This window comes from Syzygium oleosum, unplaced genomic scaffold (assembly GCF_021117445.2).
Source record: "Syzygium oleosum isolate NSW1041296 unplaced genomic scaffold, Sole_v2.1 Sole_v2.43, whole genome shotgun sequence".
Lineage (NCBI taxonomy): Eukaryota > Viridiplantae > Streptophyta > Magnoliopsida > Myrtales > Myrtaceae > Syzygium > Syzygium oleosum.
In genome coordinates, this window is record NW_026607527.1 from 401,608 (window position 1) to 420,338 (window position 18,731).

The following is an 18,731-nucleotide window of genomic DNA, read 5'->3' on the forward strand; positions in this document are numbered from 1 at the left end:
CTATTATATAATCGAATTTTGTGGGCTGACATTTCTTTCGCAACGAAATCACCGGAACCGCTCATTTTCGAGCGGCATTTCTGCTACCGCAATCTTCGAGGACCGTCAATTTCTGATTCATTTTGTTTATTTTAGTAATGTCCAGCATGCATTTAGGATGGATAATTTATGGTTATAAATAAAAATGATGATAAAAGAGGAGCATGCTTATTCCACATTGTTATCATATTCAGGATCATTACACCATATCGTCGCACATAGATTTAGGTTACGAGTTGCTAGATGTGCCATCTACATGTTTAAAAGTCTTTTTTTATAATAATATTACAAAGGATATAAAACACATTCGTGAAATTTGGGGCTTAATCCGACTTAGGCATTTTGCGAGAATGTGCATTCCATATATTAGGGTAATCTCATGCCTAGCTTAGGGTACCACTCATGGGCTTCCTATCCTGGGGCGTAATAACGGGGCTTTATTTAATTTGCCCCATATGGCTCGGGTTCTTTATTTTTCCGTACTTCATTTACTTTTTTTTTTCAATGTTGCGTAATTACGTTGTTATGTGATTAAGTGATTGATAGATATAATTGCACAATTTTGCGAATGCATGATCATTTAGATGGCTGCACTTAGAGACTAAAAATGGATAAGATCGCATGATTAAACGTTTACGAAATAATGAGAAAAGGTACCAAAAATGGGCGCTCAATAGATTTTTGTGTAAACAAGTAACCGTTCCCGAATCTCTAGTTTGTGGAAGTGAAGTGATCTCCCAAGTTTCACTTGATTTCTAACTAGGCTCAAATAAGTTAGTGGTGACTCCTAAAAAAAGAACAAAACTTGCATAATCAACCGAGTCAATCAAAATCGCAATTGGTAGGGTTTGGGAAAACCTAAACCAATTGTGAGCACCTCATAAGAGGAACCATCCACGCTCCCTTAGTGATCTGTTCGCTCACCTCGAGGTGGCACTATGCCCTTGACAAGGCCCAAAAATATTATCAGCTATGGTTAAGCTCCAAAAATCACATCAATTATGAATAAACTCCGTAAATAACGTTGGTCATGATTAGGCCTCAAAATAATATTGGTTCGTGCACCCACACACACACAAAATATATATAAATAGCATTTTAATCTAAATATTTCCAGAAAACATTCATGAGAGGCTCAAAAGTATCCGATGCTTGATCAAGTTTTCCAAAACAGCATTCCATAGAATAATATTTATTTATATACCTTAAAATTACATGCCATGTCACATCACAATATAGCTTTTTCTCGGTAAATAATGTCATGAAATTTTTACAAAAAATGGAAAGCGGTAGAAATTACTTACCGCGATAAATCGCTAATTCAAACCGCACAACACAATCTCAGATTTCCTCCGTCCCTAAACAACAGCCGAATGCACTTGGGCTGAAAAGCCCATTCAGACCAAAATTATGCAAATGCCTTCCGAGACTCGATTTCATGTCCATGGCCTTGACACGCACCACATGACCCAAAAAAATATTTAACTTTGTGAGTTATCTGAAATAATCATTCTTTGGGGAAAAAAGCTTATATTATTTTTCAGAAAACCGAAACAAATTAGATATTTCCAATATTGCGCTGGCTAACTTTTTTACTTCAATAATTGACCGAACTTTTCAAAGGAGTTAGAATTTTCCACTACCAATATCTATATTCGAACTAACTCGATCGAGTTGAAAATTTTTGGATGTCTAGAAACCATGTTCCATGATTTGCACAATTTTCACAATTTCTGAGTAATAACAGAAATTTTTATATTTTCAAAAATCATGAAAATTTCACCTAACATACTAGTCTCTGCATTTGAGTTTAAGGAGAAAACCGTGTCGCAATACGACTATTGGATGGACCGCACGAGCTGCCGGAAGGAATTGCGCTGGTGAAAACCCAAATTACAAGAGGTGCCGGCTTTGTGCTCTCAATTCTCACTCTACGGATAATTGAATCAAGTGGCTTTTGTGCCGCTAGAAAGACCTCATGCGATGCTACAGTTTCGTAACAAGGATCGACCCTAAAAGTAATCCAAATAGATTGTGTTTATGCAAGAAAGTTGCACTTTTACCGGCCTGTGACCGGTACTTTGGAAGGTTTAATTTCCGGACGAAACGTGGATATCACGCGATGCCAAATCACAAGGGTTCGGGGTCAAAGGAAATATCAGTTCAAACTTCAACCCATGGTCGTTGCCATTTAGAGTGGTTTTCCGGCGATGAAGGACACTCCCCGGCGAGCCTTGCGCCTCTGGCGTCGCGGTCCTCTCTGCCCTCTTGCCTCTCTCTTTGGTTTTGGGTGATAACGGCATATGCCAATCTTAGGAGGATAAGAAGGCAACAAGCCAAGCTATGCAAGACAAGTTCCATAATTATCTCCCAAAATCGCTTCTTGCCTTCTCAAAAAAAATCCGGATGTTTAATCTTTTTCTTGTTTTTCAATATTACGAAATTCCCTTTTTGGTTTGGAATATTAAAATCTACCCCCTAAGAGAATTTCATCATCGAAAATTGCTATATCTGAACTTTTGATTGAGTGCGGATACTTTGTTTCATATCTTTCTCAAGTCCCAAATCATTTCTCTTCCGATGTGATTTTGTCATTGCACCTTCACTTCACACAAGGTATTAGCTTTTGGCCCAGATATGTATGTTTTTGGTAAGATTGGTATGAGGATTCGTCCTTCTCTCTCTCCCTTTTTCTTGAGCGGAAATTAGAGCGTGACAATTGGGCTATGCCATAAGGGGGAAGGGCCAAGATGAAGAATGAGATTGATGGTCATGATTTAGTCTCAGAGGGCCCAAAACTCTTTACCGAGATCACATTTGCTTCGGTTGCTGAAGCCCATCTATTGATCTTTACAATTTTTGTATTATTGTACTGGAATCGACTAAAAGAAAGCCCATTTATTAATGAGCAAAAATTAAATAGGTCAACATTTGGTTATTAATTTCTAGAGTTTTAAAAGCGCGTGGTCTCTAACGCAGAATGGAGGAAGAAGACGGACGTGGCACAAGAAAACAAGAAAGGAAACAAAAAGTCATGGACCCAAGTTTAGGTCTCGGTGAATAGCCATGGGACCCAATACACCGTCTACACAATGACCAATCCAGTTTGGCCACGTACCAACAGTATCTCTGCCCCAAAAGGCGATCGCGGCCCCACCTGAAAAAATGAAGGGATTGCCCTTTGGAGACGCAATTTGCTTTCACAACTTGGTCCCCTCATTCTCCTTTTGCTTCTGGGGCCTCGGGAGCTGTCAAGATGGAAAACAAGTTGCTGCTACGTAAATATCGACGTCACTTTCAACGCCAGCATTTTCATTGCCCTTGCAAGCTTGCTAGACTATTCAACACTAGAAGCACGAAAAGCCTTTAGACAAACCAATCGCGGTCCTCCGACCCAACCTTGGTGCGTTTGATATGCATCATTTACTTGGGCTTCATCTTTGCATTATGCGTGGCTGAGAATAATTCCTATCTTCTAATCCAGAGAGAGAGAAGGAGACAGAGACATGCAGTTGGTATACATGTCCTGCAAAGTCTCTAGCCTGGGACCACTGGACTAATATCTTCTAATACACAGAGAGCGAAAGAGACAGAGAGAGATAGAGAAAGAGAGAGAGATAACAAAAATGGCGGAAGCTCTCGTAGGGAGCATTGCTGGAGTTATCATTGCCAAGCTAATATCTATGAATATATGTGTGTGTGTATATAATGAGAAAGTAATATAGAACGAAGCCTATTGGTTGAGCTATGTCATTACAAAACTTCATTCCTTCCCGCTTTTCATAACATTAATTAGACATATTGCTTTAAAATAAAGCAGAAAAAACTTAATTATCGCATTTTTTAATTTAAGATAATGCTTTTAGAACAATACATCAACATCAACTTACCTTATTTACTAAATTGGATATATATATAGATTTTGCAATTGGTATTTGTCATTTAAATATTATTTATTATTATTATACACTTGTATTATTTTTAATGGGGTTTTCATAAAATAAATGAGGTGGGTGGCTATTGGTGAGTGACATTTGACATATTAATATTTTGACCGGGCCGGTCACGAGGCATTTATTAAAGCTTTGTACACGTGGACCCTAATACTAGGGCTCATTCAAAAGCGTGCCTCCCCGCTATACTCGTCCTCTTTGTCTTTGCACTGGTCGTCCAATCGCAGCTTCGCCACATGCGAACAGGATGCCCACCCCGAATTGCTATCTCGGCCCTCGCTAGAAAGGTGCTTTTGCCAAGGACTTACTATCACACTTGTATTCTGTAACTTTCTTGGGTTTTTAATTTAATTTGAGGAGTTGATATCTGCATTTTGTTCTTTCTTTTGCTCAGATGCTCTTTACAATAATGATGTGTGAAAAATAAAGGGCATGTGTTTAGCAAAAGCATCCAATTTGTTACTTTTCCTCCACAACATAAAATTATAAAAAAGATCATATACGAAAGCATGAGACAAAACACATCCTATGAAATTTGTGTGACTAAGAAGTGCTAAACATCTGCAAACAAAAAGTCGGGCTTCAAAGAACAGTGCAAAGATATACATCTACTGGTGTGTGTATTGACAAAGGAATTTTATATCTTTAGAGAGACGAAGTTCATTTGGGTTACATGTTCAGCAACCGGTTGGTTTTGTGGGAACTGGCGAATCATCTTCACCACCTGCTAGTTGATTCTTCAGGGTGCATTCGTTTAGTGAAAAATGAGTGATTTGAAAAATATTTTTCAAAAAATAATCGTTTGTTTCACTTACAAAAATAAATGGATGGAAATTTTTTTTATCCCTTACGAAAATAATTAGGCATAGATTGTTATCGATGATGAAAATATTTTCCTTTGACTAATTTTTCTAAATAATATAAGCAATCATTTTTCGGAAACTATTTTCTAAATCACTCATTTTTCGGAAAATAAACACACCTAAGACTCCCAATTTTTCAAGGATGTTAACATATGCTTTGCGTATTCTAGCCATCTCTCAAGAATCCATACCACTATCTGTTGTTAGGCCTTGGAAATGCATTCTTAGTAGTGACGAGGTATGCTACGGTCTAGCAAGTACTATTAGAAAACATCTACAAGGAAATTTGACAAAAAATTGATTGTATATATTGAATAGAGCTAAATTAGAAGAATAATGTGTTAGGAGATAGAAATAAGAGTCAGACTTGAAAGATAAGACAAATGACTTATCTTATCATAATTGTTAAAGAAGAGTTATAAATTTGAACTGAAGGATATTCCTTACTAATCGAGATGATTGCAATAGGAAACTGAAATAATAAAAGATTTTGTACAAATTGTACATCCTAGAAAAAACCGTGGGTATGTCCATTGTTTTGCCCTTACATGGGAATCCTTTTGAAATTTATGAAAAAGGAATGACATGCATAAAATGTCTAAATATGTTTTTTTTTTTACATTACATAAATGTGCAAGTTTTGGCAGTGCCTAGTATTGGAAGAGAGATCTTTAAGGCAGTTTTCTTTATTTATTTAGAGAATATGAAAAAATAAAGGAAGGAAGAAATAATGTAGAAGCATTTTATGCATAGGAAGAAAATTAGTTTGAGAGATTGGCAAGGGGAGTGAACTTCCTTAATCAAACTGTAATGTTCTAGTAAAATAATAGCAACAATGTCAACTGATGATATGAAGGAGAGTTTTGAATTGAGAGGTGTAGTGTTGGCAATGGAATGCTAACAAATCCATTACGTTACATACGCACAAGTCGCACATATATGTATTAGTTACTAATTAATCGCAGCTCAAATCTCATCGTGCTCAAATCAAAGCAAACTAATATTCCATAGGTTGATAAAGTAAATCCTGTTACCAACTTTGTCATACCTCAAATCATCCCAAGAAATTAGACAACGACCTCCATCATATCAGGAAAAATAATAATAATGTAGAACGAAGCCTTGGGAAAAAAATGAAGTGTTTGTCCTTCGAGACGCAATTTGCTTTCACAACTTGGTCCTCCTATTCTCCTTTTGCTTCTAGGCCTAAAAAACTATTGGATAAAACCAATCTGCTAAAGAAATATCTCTGTCACTTTCAACGCCAGCATTTTCATTGCCCTTGCAAGCATGCTAGTCTATTAAACACTAGAAGCACGAAAAGTCTTTAGTCAAACCCAACCTCGGTGGGTCCCACATGCATTATTGACGCACGAAAAGTCTTTGGACAAAACCAACCTCGGTGGGTGGTAAAGACTTTGTCTTCTATTACGCGGGGCTGAGGAGAATTCATCTTCAACATGGACTTGCGATGCGTATCCTGAACAGTCTCTAGCCTTGGAACCACTGGACTAATTATCTTTCAATTCGCAGAGAAAGAGAGAAAGAGACAGAGAGAGAGGGAAGGAGGGACAGGGAGAACAAAAATGGCGGAAGCTGTCATCGGAAGCATTGCTGAACAGATCATTGCTAAGCTAATATCTATTATATAATATATATTATATATAATGAGAAAGTAAGATAGAAAGGAGCTTAATGATCGAGCTATATTCACTACAAAACTTCATTCCTTCCCACTTTCCTTAACATTAATTAGATATATTGCTTTATATATTTTTTTAAAATATATACATATATACATAGGTTTTGTAATTGGTATTTGTCATTTAAATATCTTTTTATTACCTATTATTATCGTGCACATATATTATCTTTAAGGGTTTTCTCTTTTTACAATAAATGGAGTGGGTGTCTCTATAAAGTTTTTGTAATTAGTATTCGTCATTTAAATTATTTTTCATTGTCCATTGTTATTATACATTAATATTATGTTTATGAGGGTTTTTTTTACTATGATTGAGGTAGGGTGCCTATATTAAGTTTCATGAAATAAATTGGGTGATTGGCCATTAATGAGGGACAATTAATAAATCAACATTTGATTTTTTATGTCTAGAGATTCAAAAGCGTCTGGTTTCTCTCTTCTAAAACGCAGAGGAGACTGACCAAAAAAAAACCAAAAAACGCAGAGGACGAGGGAGAAGATAGACGTGGTGCTGAACCAAGTTAAAAAAAGAAGAAGAAAAAGTGATGGTTAATAGTTAACTACGATCAAGTTAAGTTACTTTTTGACCATGTCAGTCACGTGGCAATTATTATGTTTCGTCTTCAGTCAACCTCATGCTTTAGATGGCAGTACGGCTTCATACACATAACCCTAGTACTATGCCTCAGTGAATAGCCGTGGGACCCAACTCCAGTGTAATTTGAAGACGTTGTCCAATCCGGCTTCGCCACGTACCAATAACATCTCCAAGTGAAATTTATACGAAATCTCAAATCACTTGGCCCTAATGCATTTTACTCTCTGCCTTTTTGTTTTGCTTCGCGTTGCCAAATATGTTTTTTTTACCCTTTTTATGGTTGCCTTTGGGAGAAAGGAGAAGTAAGGAAAAAGGACACACGTCAAATCGGAGGATCACAATACCGCCTGTAGTGAATTTCAATCTTTGCGCTCTCACAAGCCTCGACAAGATATCTAAGGGCTGTGTTAATAGATTTTTATCTATATATTTTAAATCTAATCTTGTCTTGGACATGTTTTTACATTTTTTTGTCGGTCAAATTTGTGCATGATTTCTTCAAAATCTTTTAATATTTGAATAATGTTTTAAAATTTTTGTTTTTACATTTTTTTTGTCGGTCAAATTAATGCATGATTTCTTCAAAATCTTTTAATATTTAAATAATGTTTTAAAACTTTTGTTTTTGCCTTTATAAAAAACATAAAAAGCAAGTCCAAAGAAAACTCCGATCATCATGATCATATTGTTTCGTTCTACTTTATTGTCTGTCATTTGTGAAACCAAATTATGTATTTGTATTATGTATATATATACGCGATAAACAGATAGCAAGTTAGAACGGAGCTTAATGGTTGAGCTATATCATTACAAAACTTCGTTACTTACCACTTTTCGTAACATTAATTAGACATATTACTTTAAAAAAAAGCAGAAAAAAACTTAATCATCGCATTTAATCTAAGATATTGTTTTTATAATAATACATCAACTTACCTTATCAATTAAATTGGATGTTATCTTTCATGAATATACATATATACATAGGTTTTGCAATTGGTATTTGTCATTTAAATATTTTGTATTATCAGTTATTATTGTACTCTTATATTATCTTTAAGAGGGTTTTTGGACAATAAATCAGGTGGGTGCCTATATTAAGTTTTATGTAATAATTTGGGGGGAGGAGGGGGGGTGGCCTGTTAATGAGTAACAATTGACCGATTAATATTTGATTTTTAATATCTGGAGTTCCAAAAGCGCCTGGTCTCCCTATCTCTAAAATCCAAAGGAGGAGGAATGAGACAGAAGTGGCGCAGAACCAAAACAAAAAAACCAAAAAATAAAAAATAAAAGCGCAAAGTGATGTTAATAGGTGACCATGGTGGAGTTAAGTTGCTTTCTGGCCATTTCAGTTATGTGTAGAAGTACGACTTTGTACACCGCTGAACCGGTCCCATCTGTTTTTGTACACACTGTCTACTCAATCTTCACCCTAAATTGTGATCTCGAGCCTCGGCTCCACCTTAAGGATACTTTTGCCGAGGACTTTGTATAATACTCATTGTGTGCGACTTTTTCGGTTTTTTTTTCTTTTATTAATTTGAATAATTGGTATATGCATGTCGTTCTTTCTTTTACTTAGATGTGAAAAGTGAGGGCATTCGTATAGCATAAGCCCACACAACTTTTTCACTTTCCCACCATGAAAAAAATTATAAAAAAAAATTATGTATATTACGATAAATTGTGCGAACTAAGTAGCGCCAAACACTCATTTAGCCAAAAAAAAAAAGTAGCGCCAAACACTTGTAGACAAAAAGTGAGGCTTACTTTAGTGAACAGTGCATAGGCAAGGTTGGTTTTGGGCTGCAACTTTAGCAACCAGTTGGTATTGTTTTTGTGAGAACTGTCGAATCACCGTCGCCACCCGCGGGTTGACAGGCTATGTTGCACCGACACCGACACGCGACACAATACGACACGACACGCGACACATCAATTCTCAAAAAATACCATTTTTCGACACGTTGGGACACGTATATTAAATATATATTTTTAATAATTAAATATGCCATAATGACCAAAAACAATTGGTTTATTATAACCCATAAAACCATTAAGTTCCAATAAAAAGATGAACTTGACGAGTTTAGGCTCCGTAAACTCATCCATCGAAAGAAGCACATTTACAAATTCAATTAGGGAAACAGAGTATATGCGATATGTAAACTTCTCCTCAAAATTCATGTTCTCATATCCCAATACATAAGAAAAAAAGACGCAGCCCAACGCAATTTCTTTTCCCCGTCCATCTGACCTCCCCATAAGAAAAAAAGACGCAGCCCCCCCCCCCCCCACCACTTTTTCCTTTTCCCCCAACCCACCCACACACGCCCCCTTCCCCGACTTCTCCCTTCTTCCCAGTTCCCAGCCACCACAATTTCTTTCGAAACATAGAGGTGTACCTGCAGCGACCGGCGAGCGCGAGCGGGAGAGGGAGCGGCGAGCGGCGAGCACGAGCGGGAGCGGGAGCGGGAGAGGGAGCGGCGAGCGGCGAGCACGAGCGGGAGCGGGAGCGGGAGAGGGAGCGGCGAGCGGCAAGCACGAGCATCGAGCACGACCGGCGAGCGGCGCGGAGGACGGGAGTTCGTCGGTCGAACAGAGAAGTAAAGAGGTAATCGTGTTTTAGCCCTAATTTGGAGGTCGACGCCATTTATTGTTCTCTGTTTTTATTTTTTTACAAATTTACTCTTCGGACACGCCGGACTCGCGTGTCGGAGGCGTGTCCGGAGAGTTGATTTCGTGTCGGAAATCCGGCACCGTGTTGACCTCGGAGGCGTGTCCACGCGTGTCGACGTGTCCGACACGCGTGTCGGTGTCGGACACCGACACGTTGGCCATTTTAACGTGTCGGTGCAACATAGTTGACCGGTTGGTCAGGATCTTTCGCTGAACCTTCCCGTGACTCTCTTGTTTTTCTAAAGCAAAACGACGACACACAGAGTCAAAAGGCATGAAAAGAAGAATGCACAAGAGAGACACCATACGTGGATGAACAGTAACATCGCAATAATTGAAGTGATTGTCTTGAAACGTATCGTCGGTAAGGTAAAAGGAGAATTACATCTTGTCGGAAGAGTTGCAAAGAAGAGTTTCCTCTCCTACCACATCCTCTATGAAATACAATGACTACTACAAGTCTTTCACATTTGACTTTTAATATGCAGTAGGTAAAATCTCCATTGTAATCTCATCTAATATAAATAATATTATGTTTGATAATAGACGTGATATTAAATGATTTCAATTGACCAAACGTATTGTATGATTGATTTTTCATTTTATATAATGGGCTATCTAATTTATTTACACAAAAGGAACTCTATGCTTCATGATGGTCCTTCCCTTTCGCTAATCGAGGGATTAGCCTTATAATGTTTGTTGTTAGAACTCAAATGTAACATTTTTATTAAGGGTGAGCAACCGGGTCGGTTCAATCCGGAACCGAACTGAACTTGCCCAACTCTACACTTGTTCACACGAGAACCGCTCAACTCTCATGTAAAAATTCTGGGAGCCAGCCTTAGGAAGAACCGGTTTGAAACAGTTCAGAACGATGCTAAATCTTTTATATCTAAGACCCTCACTACTTTCTTTTGGTTCTCACTCTCATCGCTAGCATCTCTCTTAGACTCTCTAGTCTCTCAACTTTCCCCAGCAGTGCCCTCGATTTCTCTCTTTCTGGAGTCTTGCCGACGCTGTCTCATCTCATTTCTCTCTCTTGGTCTTGCCGACACCGTCTCCTGTCCTCCTCTCTTGATCTCGCCGGTTGTGGCCTCGCCTTTGTCGGTCAGCCGTCGATCAGCCCACTATTAGCCAGGTTCGTTCTTTCTCATAGCAACTAATCAGAGAGCTTTTCTGAAGATGAATAGCCTGATGAAACAAAGATGCTTAGGGAAACTATCCACGTCTTTTATTTGGATTTAGAGATCTGACTTATATGGTGAAACATGGCCCTCAAGATCTGCATATTTAGGCTATTTAGCCTTTTCCAAATTAGGCACATAAAAACACATAACATGTCCCGATTTCCAAAAATTCTAAATAGAGTTCAAAAGGGAAGATTAGCCAACTTCAAGAGCTGTTTTACCTTTCTACGTATGAAAATTTAAAGTTGAAAGACATCCTCATCAGCTTGCTTTTATTAGCCCCCCGCTCATTGGGACTTCAGTACCAAAGTATAATTTCTTTTTTGCACAGAAAAGGTTTCATACTCCTTCATTCACGATGATACTTAGTAATCTTTTTCTTTCTTTTTTATTCGGGCAAAAGCAGAGATTCATGAAGATAAATTTTCTTTACCACTTGAAGTTAGATGTTGAAGTTGCCCAGACAGCTATAATAATTTTCCATCCTTTTCAAGATCCAAATCTTATTACACTTAATACTCGATGTCTCTGGTAAACAAGTTGGGCATACACGTGAACGTGCACTGTCTTCTATGGAAAGCTTGTGATGAAACTAGGAAAAATGGGCATCATCAGAAAAAAGCTAGGCTTTGTTCTTTAGCCCCCTTCAGGCGAAATTTTTATTTGCATCTGCTGAGAAAAATAAACTTTAATTTTCATTTTCTGGACCACGTGGGAGGGTTAACTATGGTTTGCCAATACCTAACATTTTTTTTTAATTAAACAGGGTTGGCGGTAATTACTTTTTATAAGGCAAACACTTACTCATCCCATGAATAAGTTACAAACCACATGTTATATAAGATTTACTATTACATCGCAAAAACCATCGATTTTGTTCAAAGTTGTCTTTATATATATATGGGACGATAAGAATCAACCTAGAAAGGTTGCCTTTTATATAAAACGTTAGTAATCATGAAAACAGGTCAGTACTTTTTCATTAGCTGAAAGCCGAATTTCTTGTAGAAAGTTACTAATCACATGAAATTTTGTTAGTTACTTACATACTTACAAGTCACATAATTTCTTTCGGAAATCCCAGTGAGAAAAGGAGGAATTAGAAGGAAATGAAATGACATAAAATTAACTTGGCATCCATAAATGTTGAACATGCAACTAATGTGAAAGGGGAGTTATGAGATCCATCAGCTAATCATTATTAGGTATGAATAGAATGTGCAACTCCATGCCATAGAGGAGCTCGAGCCATTAGATCGGACGATCAAGGTAATAGTGGTGGACGACCATGGGTCAATGAATGCCACCAAAGGTCTAGGCAGTAGTGGGCATCGATGGAGGACCATTGGAGGAGCTTTGGCCAAGCGATGGCGAGATGGATGACGATAAACAATTGTGAAGAAAAAAAAGAAAGAAAGAAAAGGAGAACATAAAAATAAATAAATAAATAAAAAGACGGCGTTGTTTTGTCCACGTGAAATCGCCAACCGTAACATGTAGGATGGCCAACAATAAGTGGACCACCACGTTACTAATTTCAGGTGATAATTAGTATGAAGTCACCAATTTCAAGTGATAATTAGTATGAAGGATTATATTGAAATTTTACGTAAAGATTTATGACTATATTGATAAAATTGAAAAGTGTAAGACTTGTTAGAATCCGTAAAAATGGTTTGTGACTAAATTTCGTAATTTTCCCTAGAAGTCTCTAGCCTTCGAACCGACTAGATTAATATCTTCCGATGCACAGAGAAGACAAACAAAGAGAGAGAACAAAAATGGCTAAGCTGTCATCATCGCATTGCTTTGGAGAGATCATTACTAATCGATTACTCAATCACTAGATAAGGTTGGAAAGTTATGGGGCATCAAGCATGAACTCGAGGTGCTCGAGGACACGTCTCCACTCTTCTAGCCGTATTGGACGATGCGGAGGAGCAATCCAACCAAAGTCGCCAAATCCGAGTTTGGCTTGAGAAATTGAAAGAAGCATTCTATGATGCGCAAGATGTGCTTGAAGAATTCAATATTGAAGCTACACGACGAGAATTGAGGGACCACAATGCAATGATCAAGGAGGTAAAGGCATTTTTCTCAAGTTCAAACCAGCTTGCTTTTAAATTGAAGATGAGTTACAAAATAAGAGTAGTGAGGGAGAGAATAGAAGTCATTAATGCTCGGTAGGAGATTCCACTTACCGAGCGCTCCGTGGATTCGCGAGTAGAGAGAGAGTGGCGGAAGAGAGAAGAGACACATTCGTTTATACGTGAGGGAGATATTAGAGGGAGAGATGATGATAAGAAGACGATCATAGAATTCTTATTGGATTCAAACGTGAATGAGAATGTTTCCATCCTTCCGATAGTTGGTATTGGTGGGCTTGGAAAAACAGCTCTTGCTCAATGTGTGTATAATGATGAGATGGTCAGTAAACAATTTAACTTGAAAATGTGGGTTTGTGTCTCTAATGAATTTGACACGAAAAATATAGTGAAAAATATCATTGCTTGTGCAAAGGAGAAAGAACCAACCGAGGTTTCGATGGAACGGTTGCAAAGTGAACTGAGGACCACAATTGATGGAAAGAGATATCTCTTAGTTTTAGATGATTTGTGGAATGAGGAAGGAGAAAGATGGTCAAGCCTGAAAACTTTATTGGTTGGAGGAGCTAAAGGAAGCAAGATCCTTATAACTACACGCCTTCCTTCGGTTGCGAAGATCACCGGCACTGCTCCGCCTCATCTTCTTGGGGGCTTATCCGAAAGTATGTCTTTTGATTTACTAATGCACATGGCTTGTTGTAAAGAAGAGGAATTACAAGATCCTGACATGCGAGCTATTGGTAAAGATATAGTTAGAAAGTGCTCTGGGGTTCCGTTGGTTGTTCGAACTGTTGGGAGTTTACTCTCTAAGAAAAGTAAGCACGAATGGTTGAAATTCAAAGAAAATGAGCTCCCAGATGTGTCTCAAAGGGAAGACAACATAAAATTAGTTCTTAAGCTTAGTTATGACCATCTTCCTTCACATTTGAAACAATGTTTCGTGTTTTGTTCATTGTTTCCCAAAGATTATGAGATAAAGAAGCGGACTTTGGTCAATCTTTGGATGGCAGGAGGATTTATCCAGCCATCAAATAGAAGTCAGCATTTAGAAGACATTGCTCATGGATATTTCATGGATCTACTTTGGAGCAACTTCTTCCAAGATTTTAAAAAAGAACCTTTCACGAACGAGGGGACTTGCAAGATGCACGATTTGATGCATGATCTAGCTTGCTTAGTTGCGGGGACCGAGTATTGGGTGGCATTGGACGACACAAAATCCATACATGAAAGAGCTCGTCATTTATCTCCTCGTTTAAATTCCAATATTATGGGTGAACTTCCAATCTCACGCTTGAAAGCAAGTCCCCGAGAACATTTCTGTCTGTCGCTAGATATCGGGAAATTGGATCAAGAGGACCAACAAGTGAAGCAGATCTACGCCTACTCATTCAAAGTTTCAAAAAGTTACGCATATTGGGTCTGTATTACACATATGTCGGGAAGGTGCCAAGGTCCATTGGTAAGTTGAAGCATCTCACGTATCTCGATCTCTCTTACAATTTAGAACTCGAAAGGCTTCCTAACTCCATTACGAGATTGCAGAATTTGCAGACACTTAATCTCAAGGGTTGTCAATTCCTTAAAGAATTGCCGAAGGATATAAGGAAGTTAGTCAACCTTCGAAATCTAGACATAGATGGTTGTCGTGAACTTGGATATATGCCACGCGGACTAGGGCAATTGAGTTCTCTGCATAGGCTAACACGCTTCATTTTGCCCAAAGATAAAGCTCTTGCTAAGGATTGTTGTGAACTTGAGGAGCTAAATGGACTTAATGACATCCGAGGAAGCCTTAGCATTGAAAATTTGGGAAGCGTGACGGATGTGGTAGCGAGAATCCAAGGCGGCGAACTTGATAGGAAAGCATTCTCTGGAATCATTGCAACTTAAATGGGGGATTTCGATACCGATAATGCGATGTCGGGAATAGAGATGAAGCGCTGTTAGGTGGACCGCAGCCGCACTCAAATCTGCAGAAGTTGACGATCTGGGAATATAAAGGTGAGAGCTTTCCAAAGTGGATGACGGAAAACCTTACGGCTTCCTTGCCAAATTTAGTCGAGGTATGCATCTTCTCTTGCGGAAGATGTAAACGTCTACCTCCACTAGGCCAACTACCTCGCCTCAAGACTTTATCGATTGGGAGTCTGCCTGAATTGGAAGACATCGAGCCAAGCCATTCATCCACTTCAACACCACCATTTCCTAGCCTATTGGAATTAGAGATCAATGGCTGTACGAAATTGAAAGCCATGCCACAAACTCCACGTCTTGAGAAATTGGCGCTGGTTGCGTCCAACCCAGCATTGATAAATATGATATTTGAGCTCAATAAGTTGAAGAGCCTGGAAATCAGCGATACGGAGCATCCAGAATGTTTGCTTGAGGAGTGTTTGAAAAGCCTCACCTCCCTCGAATCTCTTCACATCATTAGATGTCATCGGTTAACTTCCTCTCTCCTGCAGCATTTATCGAACCTCGTGCATCTCTATATTTGGGATTGTGAGGAGTTGGATTTATGCAAAGACGAAAGCGGCAACATCAACAACGACTTGGATTTTCATGGAGGACTTGAATCTCCGCTCCGTGGATCTCGGTCTCCTTCCAAAACCGGCGTCTCTCCGCGGTGGCTTCTACGGGTCCGCAATGTCGAGCGCCTCCATATTGGCAGGTGCGACAATTTCAAGGATTTACAAGAGCTCGAGGCCCTCCAATCACTTCAGCGGCTCACAATCCTCGCGTGCCCCTCGCTGACGTCATTACTCGAAGGAATGCGAAGGCTCGCATCCCTTACTTACCTGGGTATCTTCGATTGCCCAGAATTGGAGAGAGGAGGTGCAAGAGAGATGGAGGCGAGGACTGGGACAAGATCGCTCATATCCCCGCATACAACTCGGATGAGGGTTGATCGACCCCTAATTTTCTTTGCTGAAGGTATGTATGTGGGGGGCACCTTGTTTCCCCAGGTTTTTTACTTGAAGAACAAGTCTCGAATCGTGTGTTTCGAATTGCGTGTTTCGATTAATTGATTCGATCGGGAACACGAATTAACCCTTGGATGAAAAACCAGCACGATTTTGCAGGCACGGGTTGGCTCTCGCTTGCTTCCGGACACGAGAGGGAGAGAGGAGGTCATCGCGCGACCAATACTCTACTAGGATCATCTTCATCGACGAAGTAGTCGATGAAATCACTCTCATCCTGGCATGTTTTGATGACGGAACCGTCGTCGTTCACGGCCTCAAGGCTTCATCGTGCTACAATGTCTCATTCCTCCTCCCGCTTGCAATGTGTTCTGTTTTTGAACTGATCACCAAATGTTCGTTAAAATGCCCGAACGAAATCGGAATACAATTTTGAGAAGCATTCTTATGCTTTAGTGTCTGGAATGATCGTTGTGTAATATATACATGTTTGACTCACTTACAGCGTCTCTATTTCCAGTGATTTTAGACTGTGGCCGAGATCTCCATATGCCATGACTACTTCATTTGTTGTTCAAATCCATCCATATATGTTGTCTCTGCTTTTGATATTCTGCCAGGTATTGATTCATGTTAATCAAATATCTAGATGAGCAAAGCATGTCAACTTACGCCGCAAGTAATGTATACCCAAGGGGAATCGTGAGTTCGTTTCGGCTTCTGACGAATTATATTCACTTCACTGGGTCGAGATTATGCTTGCTGGTTGTTTGTTCTCTTGCTCGGCTGATTGGTGTTCTGGTCTTACTTTGGTATTGCTATAACGATGCTTTGATAATTTTGCGCATCCGAATTTGATTACAATCGTGAATTTCCTTTGAGCTGTCATTTGGGCTAATTGAGGATTTCTCAATTGCACTGATTGCTATTTGTCATAGTGGCCAGGGAAGCTTTCATATTGATATGATAGGATAGCAAATTTCTCAAGAAACAGATGCTCCTATTGGCATGCATTATAATGTGATTTTGTCCGGAAATAATATGAAGGTAGAACCGTTTGAGGTGCAAAATACATGGACTGGTGAATTCTGACCGGGGTAAAGAGGAGTGATGTCTTACTCTTGAATCGATTGAGAGCCTAGAAGGTCATCCCTTAGATGGATTACTTCTTTGCCATGAACTAACATTAAAAAGTATGAGGAAAGAATAAAAACAGAGTGCAATGAGGTGTTTGGTGAGTGCTTTTGCATATATGTGTGTAAATGAGTGAAGATTAGAGAAGTGTGTATTTTTAGGTAAATCTTCACAGCGCCATGCTAACATCTTCTCTGTTTAGTATTCATGCTTTGACATCGTAAAAATATCAGTCCTCGTTTTATAGGTGGTGAATTGGTCGTTGTCCATTCTTGCACACAAGTCCTATACGAAACTAAATCAATACCGAATTATGTTTGCCAAAATTCGAGTATAACGGTGTTGATTCTGCTGGTCATATGCTTATTGTTGGATTAAACTTGTTATATACTCTTCTTGTTGGATTAGATTTGTCATCTTTCTTTGCTAGTGCTTAAAATGTTTTGTTTACTGGACATGTCTCACTTGTGAATGAACAATGGTGTGTGCTGAAATCCGCTGAACATGCTGCCGAGAGCTTGTCTCTTAAAATAGAAGCTCACTGACTGCGCTTGACAAGGCCACAATCATAACTATGGACTCTCTATCCTTCTGTCAGCATTTCATTGTCTTCATTACATGTGCTTCTTCTTTCTGTCCGTCATTCACATTTTTGTTATTGCTCTGTTTCAGGGCCCCGCAAGGACGGAGTTGAAGTTGTACGGCACTGGGTGAAACTCCTGCTCTTTCCGAATCCGCATTGCTCTCAACTTGAAGGGTTTGAGTACGGGTATATGCATGTAAATTTGGTAAGGAAAGATCAATTCAGTAAAGGTGAATCCTTCCTTGCCTGCTCTCTCTTTTTTTTGTTTTCATCTTGCTCTCCAGAGTCGGTATTATGTTGTGATCGTATTTGGAAAGCTTGAGGCCTTGAATATTTTAATTCCCCAAAAAAATTTGTAGTAGCTGCAGTTCTTTGGGGAATTATTGCTTGCTTAGGGGAATTGGTGTCTTGCGATTTGTGAAACCAAGTTTTTAGCAGGCTATGCTTAACATTTGCTTTTCTTCAGTCCTTCTACCAAAACCCCTCCGGCGTGTGATGAAGCTATATCAATACAATCTCTTACCTCAGCATTTTTATGGATAGCCAGGGATTAAACCAAAGTTTTGATTTGATATTAAATCATAATTGGAGTGTGTGTTTTGTGTACTGTTTTGCAACCTGGACGGTTTATTCATGTAGCTGATACTTGCATATACTTTTCATAAAATGAGTGGGCAATGAATGGGTGTTAAGAATACATGTCAATTTCGAAAGAAATAGAACCGTTGTCCTGTTTGTATCATGCTGGAATGGAATTTGGACTTGCTGGCTTATATGATTGGGGTTCAATTTCGGCATGTTGTGATGTCATTTTTATCATGTGAACATGTATGATGATTTAGGAGAATGTTATGGTGAATTGGTGATAATTTTTATCAACAAATAACCATGTTGCTGTGCCTTGAACTTGCTGGATATGGGCTGTCATCACCATTCCTTTGGGTCACTCTCT

At 38.9% G+C, this 18,731-nt stretch overlaps 4 protein-coding genes across 6 annotated transcripts in view; all 4 read left to right on the forward strand.

The window, feature by feature from the left end:
• The window catches only part of LOC130136194 (putative disease resistance protein RGA4), a 90,692-nt gene that overhangs the window by 42,396 nt on the left and 29,565 nt on the right, over positions 1–18,731 (forward strand). The window lies entirely within an intron of this gene.
• Positions 1–18,731, forward strand: part of LOC115669662 (putative disease resistance protein RGA4) — a 64,572-nt gene that overhangs the window by 16,276 nt on the left and 29,565 nt on the right. Inside the window, exon 2 of one of the 3 annotated variants that reach the window (XM_056306353.1) lies at positions 16,209–16,353. The exons of the other annotated variants lie outside the window; for them this stretch is intronic. The gene's annotated coding sequence lies outside the window, so the exon portion shown is untranslated. Of the gene's footprint in view, positions 1–16,208; positions 16,354–18,731 lie in introns of those variants that run through there. 3 annotated transcript variants of the gene reach the window in all.
• The window catches only part of LOC115665421 (putative disease resistance protein RGA4), a gene marked incomplete at its 3' end in the record, with an annotated part of 36,950 nt that continues 28,779 nt past the window's right edge, over positions 10,561–18,731 (forward strand). Inside the window, exon 1 of the mRNA XM_056306327.1 lies at positions 10,561–10,981. The remainder of the gene's footprint in view (positions 10,982–18,731) is intronic.
• Positions 13,101–14,963, forward strand: LOC130136179 (putative disease resistance protein RGA4). The gene is made up of 2 exons (XM_056306326.1): positions 13,101–13,112; positions 13,218–14,963. Exons 1-2 carry the CDS (start codon positions 13,101–13,103, stop codon positions 14,604–14,606), a joined length of 1,401 nt encoding a protein of 466 aa, XP_056162301.1. The 3' UTR covers positions 14,607–14,963.